A 17,533-nucleotide genomic window follows, 5' to 3' on the forward strand; every position below is an offset into this window, starting at 1 on the left:
CTAATTTAGATTTATTTTATAGGTATCTGTTAACAATAGTTGAAAACTTACATGAGCCTTTCAGCAGACATCCTTGTTTGATTAGTTTTAGTTGTTTTGACAAACAAGACCTTCATGCAAATAGCTCTAAGTAAAGCTGAGCCAATCAGAAACAAGAAGCACCATCTGTTCAGACTGCTGACAGTTACATTGAAGCAATGGAACAAAGTATTAAAATAGGTGAGCTGACTCAAACAAGATGACCAAAGTAAAGATAACTGGGCTCTTTCTCATCACTTTTTCACTGCTTCACGGTAAGAAAAAAATAATTTAAAGGTTTTCTTTATCTACACAATTTGGCAATATAATACAATAATGTGATCAAAGTTGGAATGAACCTACTCCCATGGTAATGCTTTAAGAAACTTTAACTTTTAAGATGATTTGTGAAAAAGTATGTTCGGAAACCTAAAGATCAAGTAAACTCAAATATAGTGAAATGTTTGTGTTTTCTCTAGCCTTATAATCTTATGTTGATAAGCAGAGAAAAAGCTAATACTAAACAAATACATGACAGTGGCATTTTCAAGTTAGTATAGTTTTTTTGTTTGTTTGTTTGTTTGTTTTCTTTGTTTTATAACAGTTTTGTGGCACACTCATGAATACAGTCATGAAATGGTTATGAACTGTTTGTGGAAAAGCAATGGGAAACAATCTAAATTTTTAAGAAATTATGAAACATCTGAAACCAAAATCTCAACATAAAGACTAAAAACCTCAGGTATGGGTGTTCCTTAACAGAAGAAACAGCTTTCCACTACCAGCAGGTAACTGGCAAGTGGAAAACAAGGAGAAGTACAACATATGTCAAGACTAAAAGACAACAGCCACGCAAATATCTCTGCAATGCTGTATTTCAGTACAGAGCTGCTTTGAGCTACTAATGTTTGTAGGCTGTACTCATTGTGGCAATGCTTGCATGTATAGCAAGTTTAGCATCTTAGTTTTGTATGTTAGCACATGAATACCTACCAACCAGCACTGAACACAAAGTGCTGCCAATGGGAATGTTATAGGTATTTGAATATAAACCAAAAAGAGTTGGGCAAATTAAAATTTTACCCTGATGATGGAGCTAGATGAAAAGTCAAGGATCAACAAATCTATTATAATTTATTCTCATGGGAAGAACTTGTCAAAGAGATGATGATTAGATCAATGTTTTTATTATTTTTAGAGTTATTTTTAGAAGACATCAGATAAAGATACTTCTTTACTGTTAAAAATCAAGCAGGGATCAAGACCAGGTAGTCTGTCCAGACAAGCAATCTTATGCGTGCCTTACATCACATGACTATCCGAGCAATGTCACAGTTGCCAAAATACTTCTAATGTTGATCAGAATTATGAGAGTTTCACCTCAGTGATTGTGCGCTCGTGATTTCGATGTAATGGGGCGTAGAGCAGGTGGACCTTAATACAGGACACTGCAGGCACATGAACTCAAAAAGGTCACTCTTTCTTCTAAGGAAACAGAAACTTAACATCACTCAACTATATCAAGGATCCAACAAAGAGTGAGCTGAAAATCAGGACTTAAATACATAACTAGTCTGACGAGGAGATGAAGTGCAGGTGGAGAAAAAGGACAGAGAGGCTCAGGTAAGGAGAATGAGGTGATGAGGGAAGGACTAACGAGGCTAATAAGGGACAGATGTGTAGCTGCAGCACAGGAGCACAGGGGAGAAAAATCAGTCAACAGAAACAAAAAGCCAATCCTTTTGATTATAAACAAACCAAGTAAAACAACAAAGACAAACTACCTAATACAGGCAACTAAATTTTTTCTGTTACGCTCAGTCCAGTTCATCAAGACACTGAAGGCGGGTTACCATTAACCCTCAAACTGCTCAAACTGAAATATATGTTAATATATTTATTCTAATATAATTGTATGTATTTTATTTACATATAAAACACAGCGAAAGAAAACATGTCAATTTCACACAAAAAAAATCCATTTATCGTAAAAATGTTTTTATGCCCACATGAGGTGATATTTCGGGCAATTTGAAAAATACATATATTTCAAAAATGCAATGGCAGCATTTATTTTCTACTTTTATAGGTCACATGATTGTTTAGCTATGCACTAACTGCATGGCTCTCTCAGGCATGATGCAGCAGGTGCTACAAGAGATGTTATTGTATGGCATAACTCATCAAAAGTTGAGAGATCATCCAGAAGTTTTGAATCAGCAATCGCTTCGGTAATCGTGGACTATCACCTTCCAGAAATGCCTCACACATGGTTCCACATATAAGGGGCTTGCCTTTCCTTTATCGCTTACATAACATGCCTACATCTACTTGGATTGGAAATAATGATCACTAGTGTGGTGGCTGCAATATAATGAATGTGTGGACTTACGTGTGGATATTAAGTGTTGAAAATCAATCACTGCATTTCTGTGTCACCAATATGATGCATTTTGTTGAACAGTTCATGAAGTCTTTGCCCATACTTTTCAGCATACAAAGAAAGATCTGCTAAAACATGTATATATTCATTATTCATTTATCTATCCTAACTAAATTTGGATGTTTTCTTCTTTTTTTAACACAGGTTTTGTTGCAGCATTAAACTGCACCAGCCCAAACCCTAAAGCCTTGTTTGATGCATTTGAGAAAGAACTATTTCCTAGAAAACTACTGCGACCTGTAAAGAGCTTTTCAGATACATTGAATGTATCCATTTATCTTACTTTGGTGGGAGTATTAGGAGTGGTGAGTTCATTAGTTGTACAAAAATCTATTTATGGTGGCATATAACTGCATAACTTCCTGAACTACAGTTAGTGAATTTTGTTCATCTTAAATAATTACAGTATGTCTCATTCCTAGAATGAAAAGGCTCAGTCATTGACAACATTCTTATGGCAAGTCCTGGTAAGTTTTCAGAGCACTGACAAAACCAATTTGTTAAAATGTGCTTTAAAAAAATAAATGTGAGAGAGAATGACAAAATTTAGCCACTTAGGTATTTCTATTTTTATGATGGAAACAAAATCTAAAAGTTCCAGTTTCAGTTTTACTCACTATGGCAAAACATGTTTTGGTGAGACTGAAAATATTTGTTAACAGGATCTATGTATTGTTTGTTGTGGTCATCTGTGGGTTTTGTTGACCACAAAAACATAGAACACCTTAGTGACTCTGTTGAAATTGCTGTTGGTCTTTTTAATGTAGGTGTGGAAAATAGAGGGACTGAGCTGGGATGAGAAGGAATGTGGAACAAACAGAACCTCAGTTCCTCGAGAAAACCTTTGGATCCCTGATGTTATCATCTCAGAGTTGTAAGTCAGTTATGTTTAGTAGTCTGTAATAAAAAAAAAATAACAATAATAATTGTATGCATATAGCACTTTCCAAGCTGAAGCAAAACACTTTAAAACATTAGAAACCCATTTGTATGCAAAAATTAAGAAGATGAGAGAGCACTAATATCAAACAACACTTAGCCCAGACATAAATTTGATGGATTGGAAAATAAAAGTAATGTGGATAAGAGAAATAAGCTCATTGAAAGTGTTTAAAATTAGATAATAGTAAATAATTACATATATACACAAATAAGATGTGAATATAAAAGATGATCTTATATAAAGCAGATAAAATATCAATAAAAGAAAACTCTTGAATTTAAAACAGATAAAAGTACAAAATATTTAAAAGGGCATATAAAATAGTGACATGGTGATACTAAAAGAAGAGCACTTAAAAATAAAAAATAAAAACTTAAAAGTAAAGTTGTTCATTGGAAAACAAAAGGAATCACACCATAGACCTTATCTCCAGTCTGTAAGCACTTCTGTAAATCTCTATTGCTATTGTGCTGTTTTGGTCACAAAGTGGTTAATCTTTTATATTTTTATATTTTATAAATATTACAAACAAGAACTGCACCCATTTATTAATATTTATTAGTTAGAAAAAAAGTGAAAAGAGTCAGCTGAGTGGAACATTATTATTTTAATGAGTGATCCAAGCTTTTTTTTTTTTTTCTTCTTTCTATTCTTTTCCAGCATGGATGAGGACAAATCTCCCAAAACCTCCTATGTTTACTTGTACAACTCAGGTCATGTTGTTGATGATAAGCCGGTAAGAGTGGTCAGCTCCTGCCGATTAGTAATCTACACTTTCCCCTTCGATATCCAAAACTGCACACTGACCTTTGGATCATATCTACACTTTGGTAAGTCTGCACACAAAAAACAGACCAGTCGCCAAAAGAAAATATTGGAATTGTACATTTCTGCAAACCACGAATATCATACTTAACATTAGTACACTTTCTAGGTATCATATCAATGTATGAAAAGTGACATTGTATATAAACTGACTTGACATCAGTAGTTGGAGGGGGCAGTGGGTGGTGTGTCTCCTAGGCAAGCTGAGCTGCCTGCCATGCTGCTGACCATGGTTCAAGACCAGAAAACAGTTGTTGTTTAGTGAGTGGCTTTTTTTGGCACCAGCCATAGATGTTTTGTAGCAACCAGTCCCTGTTTTTCCAGCAACTTTTTAGAAACATTTGTGATTGTGATCGTTTTTTTTATTTCATTCACTTGGATGAAATTGACACTTTTTAATTTTACTTTTTTGTAGTAATTATGCATTTTCAAAACTGAAAACTGACATGAAATTTTAGTAGGATTAAATAAATTATTTTAAATACCTTTGAGCCTGAATATCATTATTTTAAATTTCATGATTACAACTTTGTTCTACTCTTGTGGAATACTGTAAGCAACACTTCACACATACTGGGCAACTAAACTTTTCTCAATTTTTTTTCCAGCTGAAGACATACACATGATTGACGGCATTCCCACTGACCAGATAGTGGCACAGTCCAGACAAGTGATTCAGACAAGAGGAGAGTGGGAGCTTGTAGATATCAAAGCAGGGCCAAGTACCCTGGAAATAACTGTTGGAAACTACTCTGAGATCAAGTACTTTGTAAGCTCTTTTATTTTATTATTTTTTCACGTGATGAATTATTTATCTGTTTAATGACATTTTTAAGTTGATTGTAACACCTTGAGAAACCTGATGTAGAATTTATGTCAATGTATGTGACTTACTTGTGATTTCTTGGAAAGATAAAATTGATAGGAGGAGTTAAAAGTGCAGAATTGAAAAAAACAATGCGAGGATGTTTCATTTTTAAGAAGTGAGTGTAGTGTATGTTGTTTTAGTGGATAACTTGCCATACTGGAATCATGTAAACAGAGACTAAAGGGGGACCAGTGGTTGATCTTTGAGAACACCAAAAGTCAGATTTAGTTTTACAGGGGCTGGTGGATATGGTAACTATCTGCGGCAGAGTTCTAATGTTTTAATGGTAATAGGACCATTTATCCTGTTTCTTTTTTATCAGACAAAAAATGTAGGAGATGTTGTTATCCTTGTCCTTATCAGCTGTTCTGAGGAAGACTGCAGTTGTCAGTCGAAACATGTCAAGGTAAAAATCAACATCTCCTCCATTTTTTGTCTGACAAAAAAGAAACAGAATTAGTCATCAAAAGGTAATTAGACTAATATTATAAATTTTGAAAAAACGAAAAACTCAAGGCTTTTTGCCCATCTGTCATCCCAAGATCATTTTGAGACGAAGGCCAATCCTCTATGTGATAAACCTCCTGATACCCAGCTGCTTCCTCATCACATTGGACCTCTTCAGCTTCCTGCTGCCTCCCGAAAGTGTGGATCGGGCCTCCTTCAAGATGACCCTCATCATTGGCTACACCGTTTTCCTGCTCCATATGAACGACCTGCTGCCTATCACTGGAAATACAACACCTCTCATGAGTGAGTGACACCTTTAAGTAGATCTAAAATAGCTAACTACGGCTCTAATTTAGATGACGGCCATACTATTTATAGTTATAGTTATACTTAGACTAGTGTTTCTATGTGACCAGATGCCATTGCTGCTGAATTAATATCTTGGCTTCTGAAAAGTTTGCATTTGCTTGATCATTTAACCATTCACAGTGCTTGTGCTTCTGCTGTACAGTTTCTCTGCAGTTGCAAATGTATTGCATTATACTGACAGTTGTTTCTGTAGTTTTTTCTTTATTCATTTGGGTATTATTTTGTCCATAACAGTCATATAAATAAAGGTAGGCTAAAAAAAGAGACATCTCTCTGTCTAATGCAGTACAATCCATCAGCAGCAAACTCCAACCTCCTAAATGACCATACAGTAAAACTGTTTCACCAAGACCTGAACATCACAACCTTCATGAATGTAAGATTTATTTTAGGAGCATTATATTTTAGCTTGGAATACTAAGTAAACTGACAACTGAGTGAATTTAAGTTCAGCCTCACCTTACACCTAAAAATTTGACATTATTACGCCAATGCCGCCAACACGTACAGTTTTGAATGCAATCTCCTTGTACTTTGATAAGCTTGTTCTCTTGCACTGCCCACTGAATTTTGACTTAACCAATGGGATTACAGGAAAATCTAAATTCCTTAACCATTCTTTTGTTTCTTTGTTTTCTGCAGACATTTATTTCTCAATCAGTCTCGCTCTGATGGTGGCAAGCACGTTGGAGACGGTGTTTGTCACTAACATCCAGTTCAGCTCCACCCAGTACAATGCGGTGCCTAGATGGCTCAGTGTCCTCGTGTTACGATACCTAGCTGTCGTTGTTTGTCTCCCTTCAAAAAAGAAGAGCAACCGTGTCACAGTCTGCCTTCAGCCACCTGTTAGAGGTATCATTCACTCATTATTTAACATTATTTTAAATTCTGTCAATACTACAGCTGCAAAATGTTATTCTAAAAAATAGTGAATGCAGCTCATTAGGATTAAGTTCTACTGACATTGATGACACCAAATAACAAAAGAAAATAAGTTCATTTTGCATTCTAAGCTGGGAAATTGTAGTTTGACAAAATGATCTCAACTCATGATCAATGTCCTAGCTTTTTTTCCAGAGCTTTCAACTGCATCTCAAGCTCTTCACCATCAAAAGAGTTTGTTCAGTTGTTATGGAGATGTATAATAAATTCAGAAAAAGTTTGACCTATATTCAATTGAACACAGTCCACAAATGAGATATTCAATTTCCATTTCCAAACTGATAAACTGTGTTGCTTTTTGGTAAATATTTCCTCAATCTGAAATTTATACCTGCTTCGAGTTCCAAAAAAAGTTTGGATATGTGCATGATTACCACGATTACTAAACTCTGTGAATGTTTGGAAACTAAGGACAGTAATTGTTTTATCAAAGGTTTTATTCTGTATTTTTTGCACAGAACAAAAAGCTTTTAGGTCATACGCTTTTTTGCTATTGAGGATTCTTTCTAAATTTTATGACAGGGTGTCTTTTTCACCGTCGAAAGAATATTGATTATTTATATTTTTATTCCTAGAATCAGTATGAGTGTATGGTATCTGGATTTCTTTAAACAGTGTCACTCTATCACTCTAATGTTGAGTTTTGACATACCCAGGAACGAATACTTGCATCATCTCTTCAAGAGACCTTCAGAGTATCTCTGGTGATACACCTCAGGAGAAACCCCCTCCAGAGCCGGCCCTGGAGGAGTTAGCGAAACTGGGTAGAGATCTCACAGCCATCCGCCTCCAGATGGACAAACACTTCCAGGGGAACATTACCTCAGAGGAATGGAAAATGATTGGATTAGTCATTGACCGTCTGCTGTTCGGCTTGTACATTATCTTTATCTCTACCAGCTTTATCACCATCTTAAGTCTCTGGTATGCTAGTTACAGATACATAGGTTAACTTGATGGGAGAAATGAATCACACAATTGCGTTGATCATCAGCAAAAGTTTGATCGGTGGGCAGCTTGAAAATGAAATGAGGTGTCTTCTTTTTGTCATTTGATGCCGGAGAACAAAATTAAATGCCGAAAATGGTCAGTATTAATAAAAAAAATTATTATAACAGGCAAAACCTATTTTAATGCACAAATGGACAGACTGTCTGTTTTTTTAGCAGAAAATTGTGAACCTATCCTGTAACCAAAATTATTATCTGCATCACTCTCAGATCAAAAGTTAGTTCAAGTTAACTGGCGAGATTCTGATACAGACCCTACATTTTAAAATGTCATGCATACACTTAAAACTCATAGCACCATAAAATACACTTTATAAATTCACTTTATAAACATTGTGTCTTTCCAGAAATCATTTCAGCTGAGGGCTGAGGATATGGTTGAGAGAGGGTGAGGGAGCTGTCGGGACCTGTACATTAGTCGTGTGTTTGTTATGTAATACTGTTTTTGTTTGTATTTGTTGGATTTTTTTTCTTTGTGTGTGTGTGTGTGTGTCTTTAGGACCCCATTGAAAATAAGGTGCTACATGTCAAAGGGGAATCCTTATATATAGCCTACAGCAGTGGAGAATGGAGCAGACTGTAACTGTCATTGGTGGCAGTGTTGAAAAATAAAATGTGTGAGTTGTTACTGGAGGTGTGGAGCAATTCCTGTATTGTGTAATTTTTGTTTTGAGTACGTAATGTGAGAAGATTAATTTAGTTAACATTACCCCTCCGATACTTAGTAAAAATTAAAAATGTTGCAGGCTGTGGTTGTTGTGGTGGTGGTTATTGGAGCTGAGGTAAGGGGAGTGTCAGTGGCTTTGGTTATATGCACAATAATATCTCCCCACTATTTTCCGAATATGACAATACTCTGATTTTGCCGCAGGTCATGTAAACAGCATATTCTGTTAAATGTTCCGAATTAGGCTGTTTCCCCAATTTAGCAATTTCCAACATGCCATGTAGCCATGTTAACATCTTAATAGGAATATTATATTTTTCAGAATAAGGGCAAAAACCTATTTTGTGCATGCAAACATAGTAATTTTTGTGTGTTCTCAGGGACGGGGCACAACAGTAGGGATTAGAGCGATCAGTTGATCTTAAGTCCTTATTCAGGCTATTATATTTCAACAACTTTTTTTTTGGTGTCTGTTAAAATATGTTGGCCAGCATGCTAAAAATGTGCACATATTGTGAAAATGAGTGAAAATGACTCTTCCACCTTCCAGTGTTTTCCTTACATACAAACAAGGGACCTTTTTCACTGCAGACATTTTGACTTATCAAGGTACAAGGTAGATTTATTAGTCTTTTTTTTGTTTTTTTTAAACATAGTTTAGAAAAAAACTAAATTAAAACTAGTCCCTAAATCCTGCTACATATTTTGGCATCAAAGGAAGAGTTGGGGACTCTCATAACCGCGGGAGAGAAGCTCTTCCGTAGTCTCATGGATTGGCAGCTTCTGTATCTTTTCCCAGATGGAAGCAGGGTGAACAGATACCGCTGGCTCATTGCAGGAAATAATAACATTAACGATGGCTCTGTTCCATTTTGTTTTCACTGTAAGTTTTCCAGTGAGCCAGCATGTACAAAACCAAGGTTGTCCCTAAATGGAATGCAGCTCTTTTGCACTGACAGGACAAGGCTTTCTTATCTTTTTTTTTTTTTGATTACCTGCCCAGTTGGAAGGTGGGCTGATATGTGTTATTTGCAATATCTTAATCACACATGTACACTGTCCTCTTCTCATTTTCAGTTAAGCAACAAATATTTACATGTTTCAACAAACCGTTTTTCCTGCAAATTTCAATTTGCCCTGGAGGTGTCCAGCAACCTTCAACCCAGTTTATGTTTTCTCTTAAATTCTTTCTATTTGTTTTTTTCTATAAGCAGGACCAGTGCAGGATTCTTCTATGAAAATATGCAGCACTATGACACAAGAGAGACAAGATGTCTTTCCTTTGCATTTAATATTCATGCCACTGTGTTATTCACTTTTAAAAAATCATCTTGTGTGTGTCTTTTTATATTGTTGTGTGATTCCATTCAGATAAATAAATAAATAAATAAATAAATAAGAGTTCAAAACAGAGTAACTCAGGAATCATTTAGATTAATTGAATAAGATATATGTTGATTATCAGTAGAAATCCTTGTTTGGGTTTTAGCAACACTGTTTGTCAAAGCAACAGTGTTGCTTTGACAAACAGGATGTGCATGCAAATAAGTAAGACGTAAAAGCTGTATATGAAGCTGAGCCAATCAGAAACATGAAACACAATTTGTTCAGAATGTTGACATTTATGTTGAAATCGGTGGGACAAGTTATGACAGAAGGTGAGCTGACACAAACAAGATGAAAGAAGTAAAAGTAGCCGGGCTCTTTGTCATCAGTTTTTCACTGCTTCATGGTAAGAAAAATATAATTTGACGGTTTTATTTTCATGTGTAAATTATTTATTTGAGAAAAAAAAGATATTAACATTTTTAAAAAAACTTTTTTTAGAAAGCTGATGTGATAAAAGCTGAAAGAAACGTATTCCCATGGCAATGCTTTGAGAAATTTCGAAGGTGATTTGTGAAAAAGATACACAAAAAACTAAACTAAACAACAAGTAAACTCAAATACAGTAAAATGTCTGTAATTTTTCTTGCATTATAACCATATATCAATAAGCAAGAGAAAAGCTAATACTAAGCAAATACATGATAGCAAAGTTTGGAGTTGACTGAATTTTATACATACAATGTATATAAGACTGCATTTGTGTTGAAGAACAGTCTTGTGAATACTGTCATGAGAAGTTTCAAGAATTTGAATAAAATCTGCAAATAAAATCGAACTAGGAAGACTAAAAAAAAATATGGGATGTGTGTTTTTAACTGAATATACAGCTTTCCGCTACCTAGTAATTAACTGTCGCAAGTAAAGGTAAAGAGACACATGGGCAGCGCTACGATGCTACATGTCGGTGCAGAGGTGCTCTGAACCATGCAGCGTGCTTACATGCCCACAGGGACAATTCTAGCTTCTACAAAGCTGTTGTTTACCAGGTTTAGTTTCTTTGTTTATTATGTTAGCACACTAATTCTCACCAACCAACACAAAGTGCAGCTGATGGGAATGTTGGTGGTTTGCAGGTATTTGGATATAAACCAAAGAGTTGAACAAATAAAACTTTTACCCTGAGGATGACACTAGATAACAGGATTTGTAACGCCATAGAAAATGTTTTTATTGAACACTCAGCCAGATCTGATATACTAAAATTAACATAATGAGTTAACATGAGGAATTAGCCAGTGTGCAACAGCTAACCCAATAGCACAGAAACATACACGATCCCTGAAATGGAGGACAAGCAGTTATGCAGCTAGACAAGTTAACTCAGTAACACATAGCACACATTGCCCTTCTGAAGCTCTTATTTACTTGAGTCAAAAACAGGTGAGGGTAAAAACCAGGTAATCTGTCCAGACATCCAAAAATATGCCGGCCATACAAATTTTCAAGCAATTTCACTGTCTAAAACAATTTTGCTAATGGCAGAACAAAGTCAGAATAATCACTGCTTGTGATAATCACGGACAAGATCTCAAGGTGCAGCCTGGGGGAGAAAGGGATCTGGTTTGTAGACCTCAGAATTGAATCTCTGCTCTTTGCAGATGATGCAGTTCTGTTGGCTTCATCACACTGAGACCTTCAGCATTTGCAGGGACGGTTTGCAGCTGAGTGTGAAGGGGTCATTGTGAAAGTCAGCACCTCCCAGTAGGAGACCGTGGTTCTGGGGGTCTTGTTCATGAGTGAGAGTAGATTGCATGAGATGGATAGGCTGTTATGAATTCAGATTTATTCTTTCTATTTTTGAATACAGGTTTTCTTGTGGCATTGAACTGCACCAGTCCAACTCCTGAAGCCTTGTTCGATGCACTTGAGAAGGAATTATTTTCCAGAAAACTATTGCGACCTGTAAAAAGCTTTTCAGATCCACTGAGCGTATCAATAAACCTGACTTTGGTGGGAATTTTGGGAGTGGTGAGTCCATGAGTTGCATGAAAATCTATTCATGCCTGTAAATACACATGCATAACTTTTTAAACTACATTTACTGCAAATAAATCAGATTTTTCTTATCCATAGAATGAAAAAGACCAATACTTGACAATATTCCTATGGCAAGTCCTGGTAAGTGTTTAGAGCACTGACAACACATGAATTCATTCAGAAACATGTCTTAAAACTTTTCAGCAACAAAAGCGCAAATTGAGTACAAATGTCGTCAAATTTTTTGAAGATTGTAAGAATTATATCATATTACAAATGTCCAGCATGTATGAAATTATGAAAATTATTTATATGTTAAACACCTGCAAATGTGTGCTCACCTTTTTTCTCTAATAACTTAAGATACAGGGGCCATATTCACAAAGCTTCCTTGTAGGCTACACTCCCAGATGACATCCAAGAACTAGTGGCAACAAAAGTCCCCTGCCTTATTTAGCTGTGTCTGAGCCAAAAAGTTGCAAAGACTGTGACTGTGTGAGAGGAGATTCCCCTCCATCACAGTTGTCTGTATTCATTTTTCAAAACAGGAAACCAGAAGTCTATAAGCCAGCTAACGCTAGTTAACCACTTGGCACATTAATAACACAACCCAAATGGACAGAACAGAGCATATTATTATGTGTTTTTTTTTGTTTGTTTGTTTGTTTTGTTTTATTAATTTTCAGTTAATTTTCTTGTACTTTTAACAATTTTTAAAATAATTTTGTAATATTTTTTCTGTCATTGCCCATTGCCTTCTTTCAATGTTTTTTAAAGAAATCAAGCCAAGTATACCCAGTATAAATTATTTTTGTTCTGTTTAATGTAGCAGTGGTATATAGACGGACTAAGTTGGGATGAGAAAGAATGTGGAACGAACAGAGTCTCTGTCCCTCGAGAAGATCTTTGGATCCCAGACATCCTCTGCACAGAGTTGTAAGTAAAAACTATGTACAGTAGTCTGTTCACTTGTTCATTCATTAGAAAACAATATTAACCACACCATATACCTCATCTCCTTTCTGGTAGCACTTTTTTTTTCAAACCTTTGTAGCTGTTGTGCTGTTCTGGCCACAAACTAGTTTATCTTTTATATATATTTTGATCATATGCCTACAATTTTTGAAATGTGGTGGTTTAATTAATTATTATTCACAGAAATCTTTGGAAGAGAGACAGCTGAGTAGAACATTCTGTCCTTTCAAGTATATATGTGGAACTAAAAGTTATTGTTGTTTTTTTTTTTATTCTGTTCATTTACAGCATGGAGGAGGACAAATCTCCCAAAACTCCTTATGTATACTTGTACAACACAGGTCGTGTGTATGAGGATAAGCCGATCAGAGTGGTCGCCACCTGTAAATTAGTAATCTTCACTTTCCCCTTTGATATCCAAAACTGCTCACTCACCTTTGAACCATATCTACACTTTGGTAAGTCTACGCAAAAACCAAACAACATAAAACCTAGTATATGGATGGACTGTGTATAGTAGTTCCCACCCATTTTCCTTCAGGGACTTCTACACTATGATTGAGTAAACTGATGACATATTTTAAGGATATTTTGTATTCTATTAAATTCATAACAATAACAGTATAAAACAATTAATAAACTGTGCCATTAACCCAAATGCCCAACTCCAACTGCAAGAGGTTTGTTAGATTGGCAATTATGATACATTTTGAGCAGATTACTTCCTGTAAATATTGCATCAGAGATTAATTTTTCTTGATGAATTTGTTGAAATCTTTTATAGGATTAGATAAACCTACAATCATACATTCTATAAATGCTTCCTTTTTGAAAAATTATTTTTGCTTGGTCATCTTTTCTATGACAGGATGAGGCTGGTTACATCTTGAACATTAATCTTAATTTATGAAAATACAATTGCATTTAGTTGTCTTCAACAAAGTTAATGAAATGCCGAGATAGTCTTACTGTCTTTTTAGCTTATATATTTTTTCAAGTTTATAACACCCTTTAAAATCACGAGAGCCTCACGACCCCCTGGGAAGCTTTGGTGACCCACAGTTGGGTCAGGATCCCCAGATTGGGAACCAGAGATGTATAAAACAAGTTGTTGGCGGTCCAGCCCAAAATTCATGTAACCTAAATACATGTTAACATGCAGAATAACACTTACTGTTAGACACAGTAACACAGTGAAAGGGAACCTGCTTTCTCTGGAGCTCTACCAGCTGATCATTTAACACATCCTCCCTCTTCAGCACCCCTTCTAAGTTTTTGAGGTTGATTGATTGCCAGTTTTTCCAGTAATTATGCACTTTTATGTAAACTAAAACACAAAAATGACATGATATTTCAGTACAATTAAATAAGGAAATATCATCAGGCCAGGGCTTCATTCAACTTTCTTGTTGACAACTTCATTCTATCCCTGCAGAAGACCACAAGCAACATGTCACACAAACTAGGCATCTAATAAGGCTAAACTTTCTTTGAATTTTATTCTAGTTGGAGACATAAGGATGTTTCCGGGGAGCACAGCTGCAGAGACCCTGACAGAGTCCAAACAAGTGCTGCAGACCAAAGGGGAGTGGGAGCTTGTAGATATTGTATCGGCTCAAACTACCCTTGACATAACAGGTGGAAGCTACTCTGAGATCAAATACTATGTAAGCTATTGTAGCTTTTATGATGTGTTCACATGATGAAAGCTGGCAATTATCTTTTTAATATTTGTTAAAATATGATCCCTTTGAAAAACTGTGTAGAATTTCTATTGATTTTATTTTGGATTAGTCTTTGTAATTATTCAGATGAAATTGTTGATTGCATGACAAAATCCCTGCATAAATTTGTGCAGTCCATGCGTTGTTTTCAGCCCTTGTCATCTCAGCAGGGCAGGTCAGAGCAGCATCAAGTATTAGGGTATTTTTTTATACTACCCCTACCAGCCTGAAAAAATATAAATTATTTGATTAAATAATAGGAGCTTCATACTAAAAAGACAATGAAACACATCACTATAATATTATGACAAACACAGTAGTTAATAAGAAGCACCATGGATGCTGTACTCACTGACAGTGAAGCAATCTGATAAAAAACAGCAAGAAAATGCTTAAGTATTGTTTTTGTAGATGTGAGTGTAGTGGATGTTGTTTTTGTGGATAAGTTGTCATTGTGGAATCATGTAAACAGAGAACAGGAGGGACCAATGATTGATCCTTGGGGAACACCAAAAGTCTGAGTCGCCTCCAAAAAAGCATCAGAAGTTACAGCAGAGGAAGCCAATTCATTAATGGTTATTACACCAGTATTGTAAATGCTGTATAAACCTTGATGCTTTTTCCTTGTTTGCCATTCCAAGATTATTTTGAGACGAAGACCACTCCTCTATGTGATAAACCTCCTGATACCCAGCTGCTTCCTCATCACATTGGACCTCTTCAGCTTCCTGCTGCCTCCCCAGAGTGTCGACCGGGCCTCTTTCAAGATGACCCTCATCCTGGGCTACACTGTTTTCCTGCTCATCATGAACGACCTGCTCCCTGTCACTGGAGATACAACACCTCTCATGAGTGAGTGACACCTACGATATAGCTATATTTACAGAGATGAAGGTCAATTAATACCTTGCCCTCTGATGCTTCTTCTGTCCACAGAATTTTAACATAATCCATGAGATTAGTTCTACCCTCACTGCTGTTCTACAATATAAATGTATATATAAATTAGAATAGAACAGAATAGAATGGAATAGAAATTCTTCATTATTCTCGTGAGGGAAATTGTTTTGTTGCAGCAGCAAATAAGACATCAGCGACTGAATGAAATATTCGTTAAAAAGGGCAAAATAATGCAAATAAATACAAAGTAAGACACTTAACATTGAATACTTCTTAACCCTTTTGTTTTTTCACTGCAGATGTTTTATTCTCAGTCAGTCTCGCTCTGATGGTGGCCAGCACATTGGAGACAGTGTTTATCACTAACATCCAGTTCAGCTCCAACCGGTACAGTGCGGTGCCTAGATGGCTCAGTGTCTTTGTGTTACGATACCTAGCTGTTGTCGTTTGTCTCCCTCCAAAAAAGAGGACCAATCGCGTCACAGTCTCCCTTCACCAACCTGCTAGCGGTACAATAAAATTGTCTTTTTTTTTCTTTTTTTTTACATAAATTCTGTCAAAACTACATCTGCTTCATCTTATTCTGATCAAATCTTTTTTTCTTATATCAAGCAATGAATGCCAGCATCATCTCCCTAAGAAATCTTCAGAGTGTCTCTGGTGATACACCTCATGAGGAACCCCCTCCAGAGCCAGCCCTGGAGGAGCTAAAGAAGTTGAGCAGAGATCTCATGGCCATCCGCCTTCAAATTGATAAACACTGCCAAGGGAGCAATAGCTCGCAGGAATGGCAAATGATCGGATTGGTCATTGACCGTCTCCTGTTCGGCTTGTATATTCTCTTCATCTCTTCCTGCTTTATCACCATCATATCTCTCTGGATGTGGAGTTACTTTGTCATAACAGATAATAAATGAAACAGACAGTATAGACTTCGAAACAGGGTTTCTGGTGAATGGAACAAATCGTATCTCCCATGGGTGGAGGTGTTGAAAAATAAAATGGTTGAGCGCTTACTGGAGGTGTGGAACAACAAGTCGTGTTGTTCTGTGTGCTTATGATCAATCTGTACATACTGCACAATTCTGTGTTGTTTTTTTTTTTTATTTCTATTCATTTAGGTCTATTCATGAGGACTATATGTCCTCCAAAGGAAAGATATACCTTAGCTGTGGATTTGTTTGCAGTATAAAAGTTTGAAAACCTCCATTTTTTACTTGAGGTTCATATTTATAGAAAATACATATCCACTGTTTCAAAAGTTAATGGGGCAACTTAATGTGCATTTAACATTTGCTGGTTCCTACAATGTAAATAAACACATTTTAAAATACCTTGTTTTTGAGTATTTGTTTAAGATTAGGATCACGTTAGGGGCTGGGGTACGGCATGCAGTGGCTGTGGTTAAGTCTCCAGAGAATTTCAGTGTCCTCTTAGGAGGCATAAACAAGTGTGTTTGCATTTATACTGCCAGTAGGAGCTATCTTAACAGATAAGATCGGTATTTGTGTTAGATATTCGGTCCATAAGAAACATCCAGCATGAGTCTGTCTCAGCATATTATCAGCATCATCTCAGGTTTACTCCTAATTTCAGGTAATGGTACTTTTATTCAATACTTTATTATTGTATTGTATTGTACTGTAGTAATGTAGCTCTGCAACTTAAAAGTTCTGCTTTCTCTTCACGTGAATAATAGGCAGTGCTGTTTTTATTTTTGTAATTATTATTGTAATATTTTATTGGGTGCAGGAATCAAGATTAAATTATCCTCATACTGATGTCATTTTTTCTGTTTTGCCCAAGAAAATCTGAATTGCTTGCATAAGAGAATTTATAAGTGGGTGAGAACCAGGGAGCATTAGTGATATTTGACTAACTTTACAGGACAGCCCAAACAAAAAATGACCACCATACTTTGTCCCCAATATTATGATTTTTAAACAATGATCATGAACCATTACAATATTGATGCATGATTATTCAAAAATTGTTTTCTCTTCTATGTCTAAGCATTTTACTTGTATGATAAG

The 17,533-nt window shown here is 35.9% G+C and overlaps 2 protein-coding genes across 2 annotated transcripts; both read left to right on the plus strand.

Moving 5' to 3' along the window:
- The first annotated feature begins 238 nt into the window (after positions 1-238).
- On the plus strand, positions 239-8,180 carry LOC121941422 (5-hydroxytryptamine receptor 3C-like). The gene is made up of 9 exons (XM_042484227.2): positions 239-293; positions 2,606-2,766; positions 2,884-2,928; positions 3,229-3,335; positions 4,065-4,234; positions 4,838-4,998; positions 5,640-5,850; positions 6,559-6,768; positions 7,515-8,180. The coding sequence occupies exons 1-9, from the start codon at positions 239-241 to the stop codon at positions 7,808-7,810; spliced, it is 1,416 nt and encodes a 471-aa protein (XP_042340161.2). The 3' UTR covers positions 7,811-8,180.
- A 2,032-nt stretch (positions 8,181-10,212) lies between these two features.
- LOC121963357 (5-hydroxytryptamine receptor 3A-like) lies at positions 10,213-16,765 on the plus strand. The gene is made up of 9 exons (XM_042513649.2): positions 10,213-10,267; positions 11,732-11,892; positions 11,998-12,042; positions 12,731-12,837; positions 13,165-13,334; positions 14,383-14,543; positions 15,242-15,452; positions 15,800-16,009; positions 16,113-16,765. The coding sequence occupies exons 1-9, from the start codon at positions 10,213-10,215 to the stop codon at positions 16,415-16,417; spliced, it is 1,425 nt and encodes a 474-aa protein (XP_042369583.2). The 3' UTR covers positions 16,418-16,765.
- The last annotated feature ends 768 nt before the right edge of the window (positions 16,766-17,533 follow it).

This window comes from Plectropomus leopardus, chromosome 5 (assembly GCF_026936395.1).
Source record: "Plectropomus leopardus strain MGB_pleo_1.0 chromosome 5, ASM2693639v1, whole genome shotgun sequence".
Taxonomy (NCBI): Eukaryota; Metazoa; Chordata; class Actinopteri; order Perciformes; family Serranidae; genus Plectropomus; species Plectropomus leopardus.

Coding starts and splice junctions, on each gene's coding strand:
- LOC121941422 (XM_042484227.2), top strand. CDS start 239: ATGACCAAAGTAAAGATAACTGGGCTCTTTCTCATCACTTTTTCACTG. Junction 2,929..3,228: donor CATTCTTATGGCAAGTCCTG/GTAAGTTTTCAG, acceptor TTTTTAATGTAG/GTGTGGAAAATAGAGGGACT. Junction 5,851..6,558: donor AAATACAACACCTCTCATGA/GTGAGTGACACC, acceptor TGTTTTCTGCAG/ACATTTATTTCTCAATCAGT.
- LOC121963357 (XM_042513649.2), top strand. CDS start 10,213: ATGAAAGAAGTAAAAGTAGCCGGGCTCTTTGTCATCAGTTTTTCACTG. Junction 11,893..11,997: donor TGGTGGGAATTTTGGGAGTG/GTGAGTCCATGA, acceptor TCTTATCCATAG/AATGAAAAAGACCAATACTT. Junction 15,453..15,799: donor AGATACAACACCTCTCATGA/GTGAGTGACACC, acceptor TTTTCACTGCAG/ATGTTTTATTCTCAGTCAGT.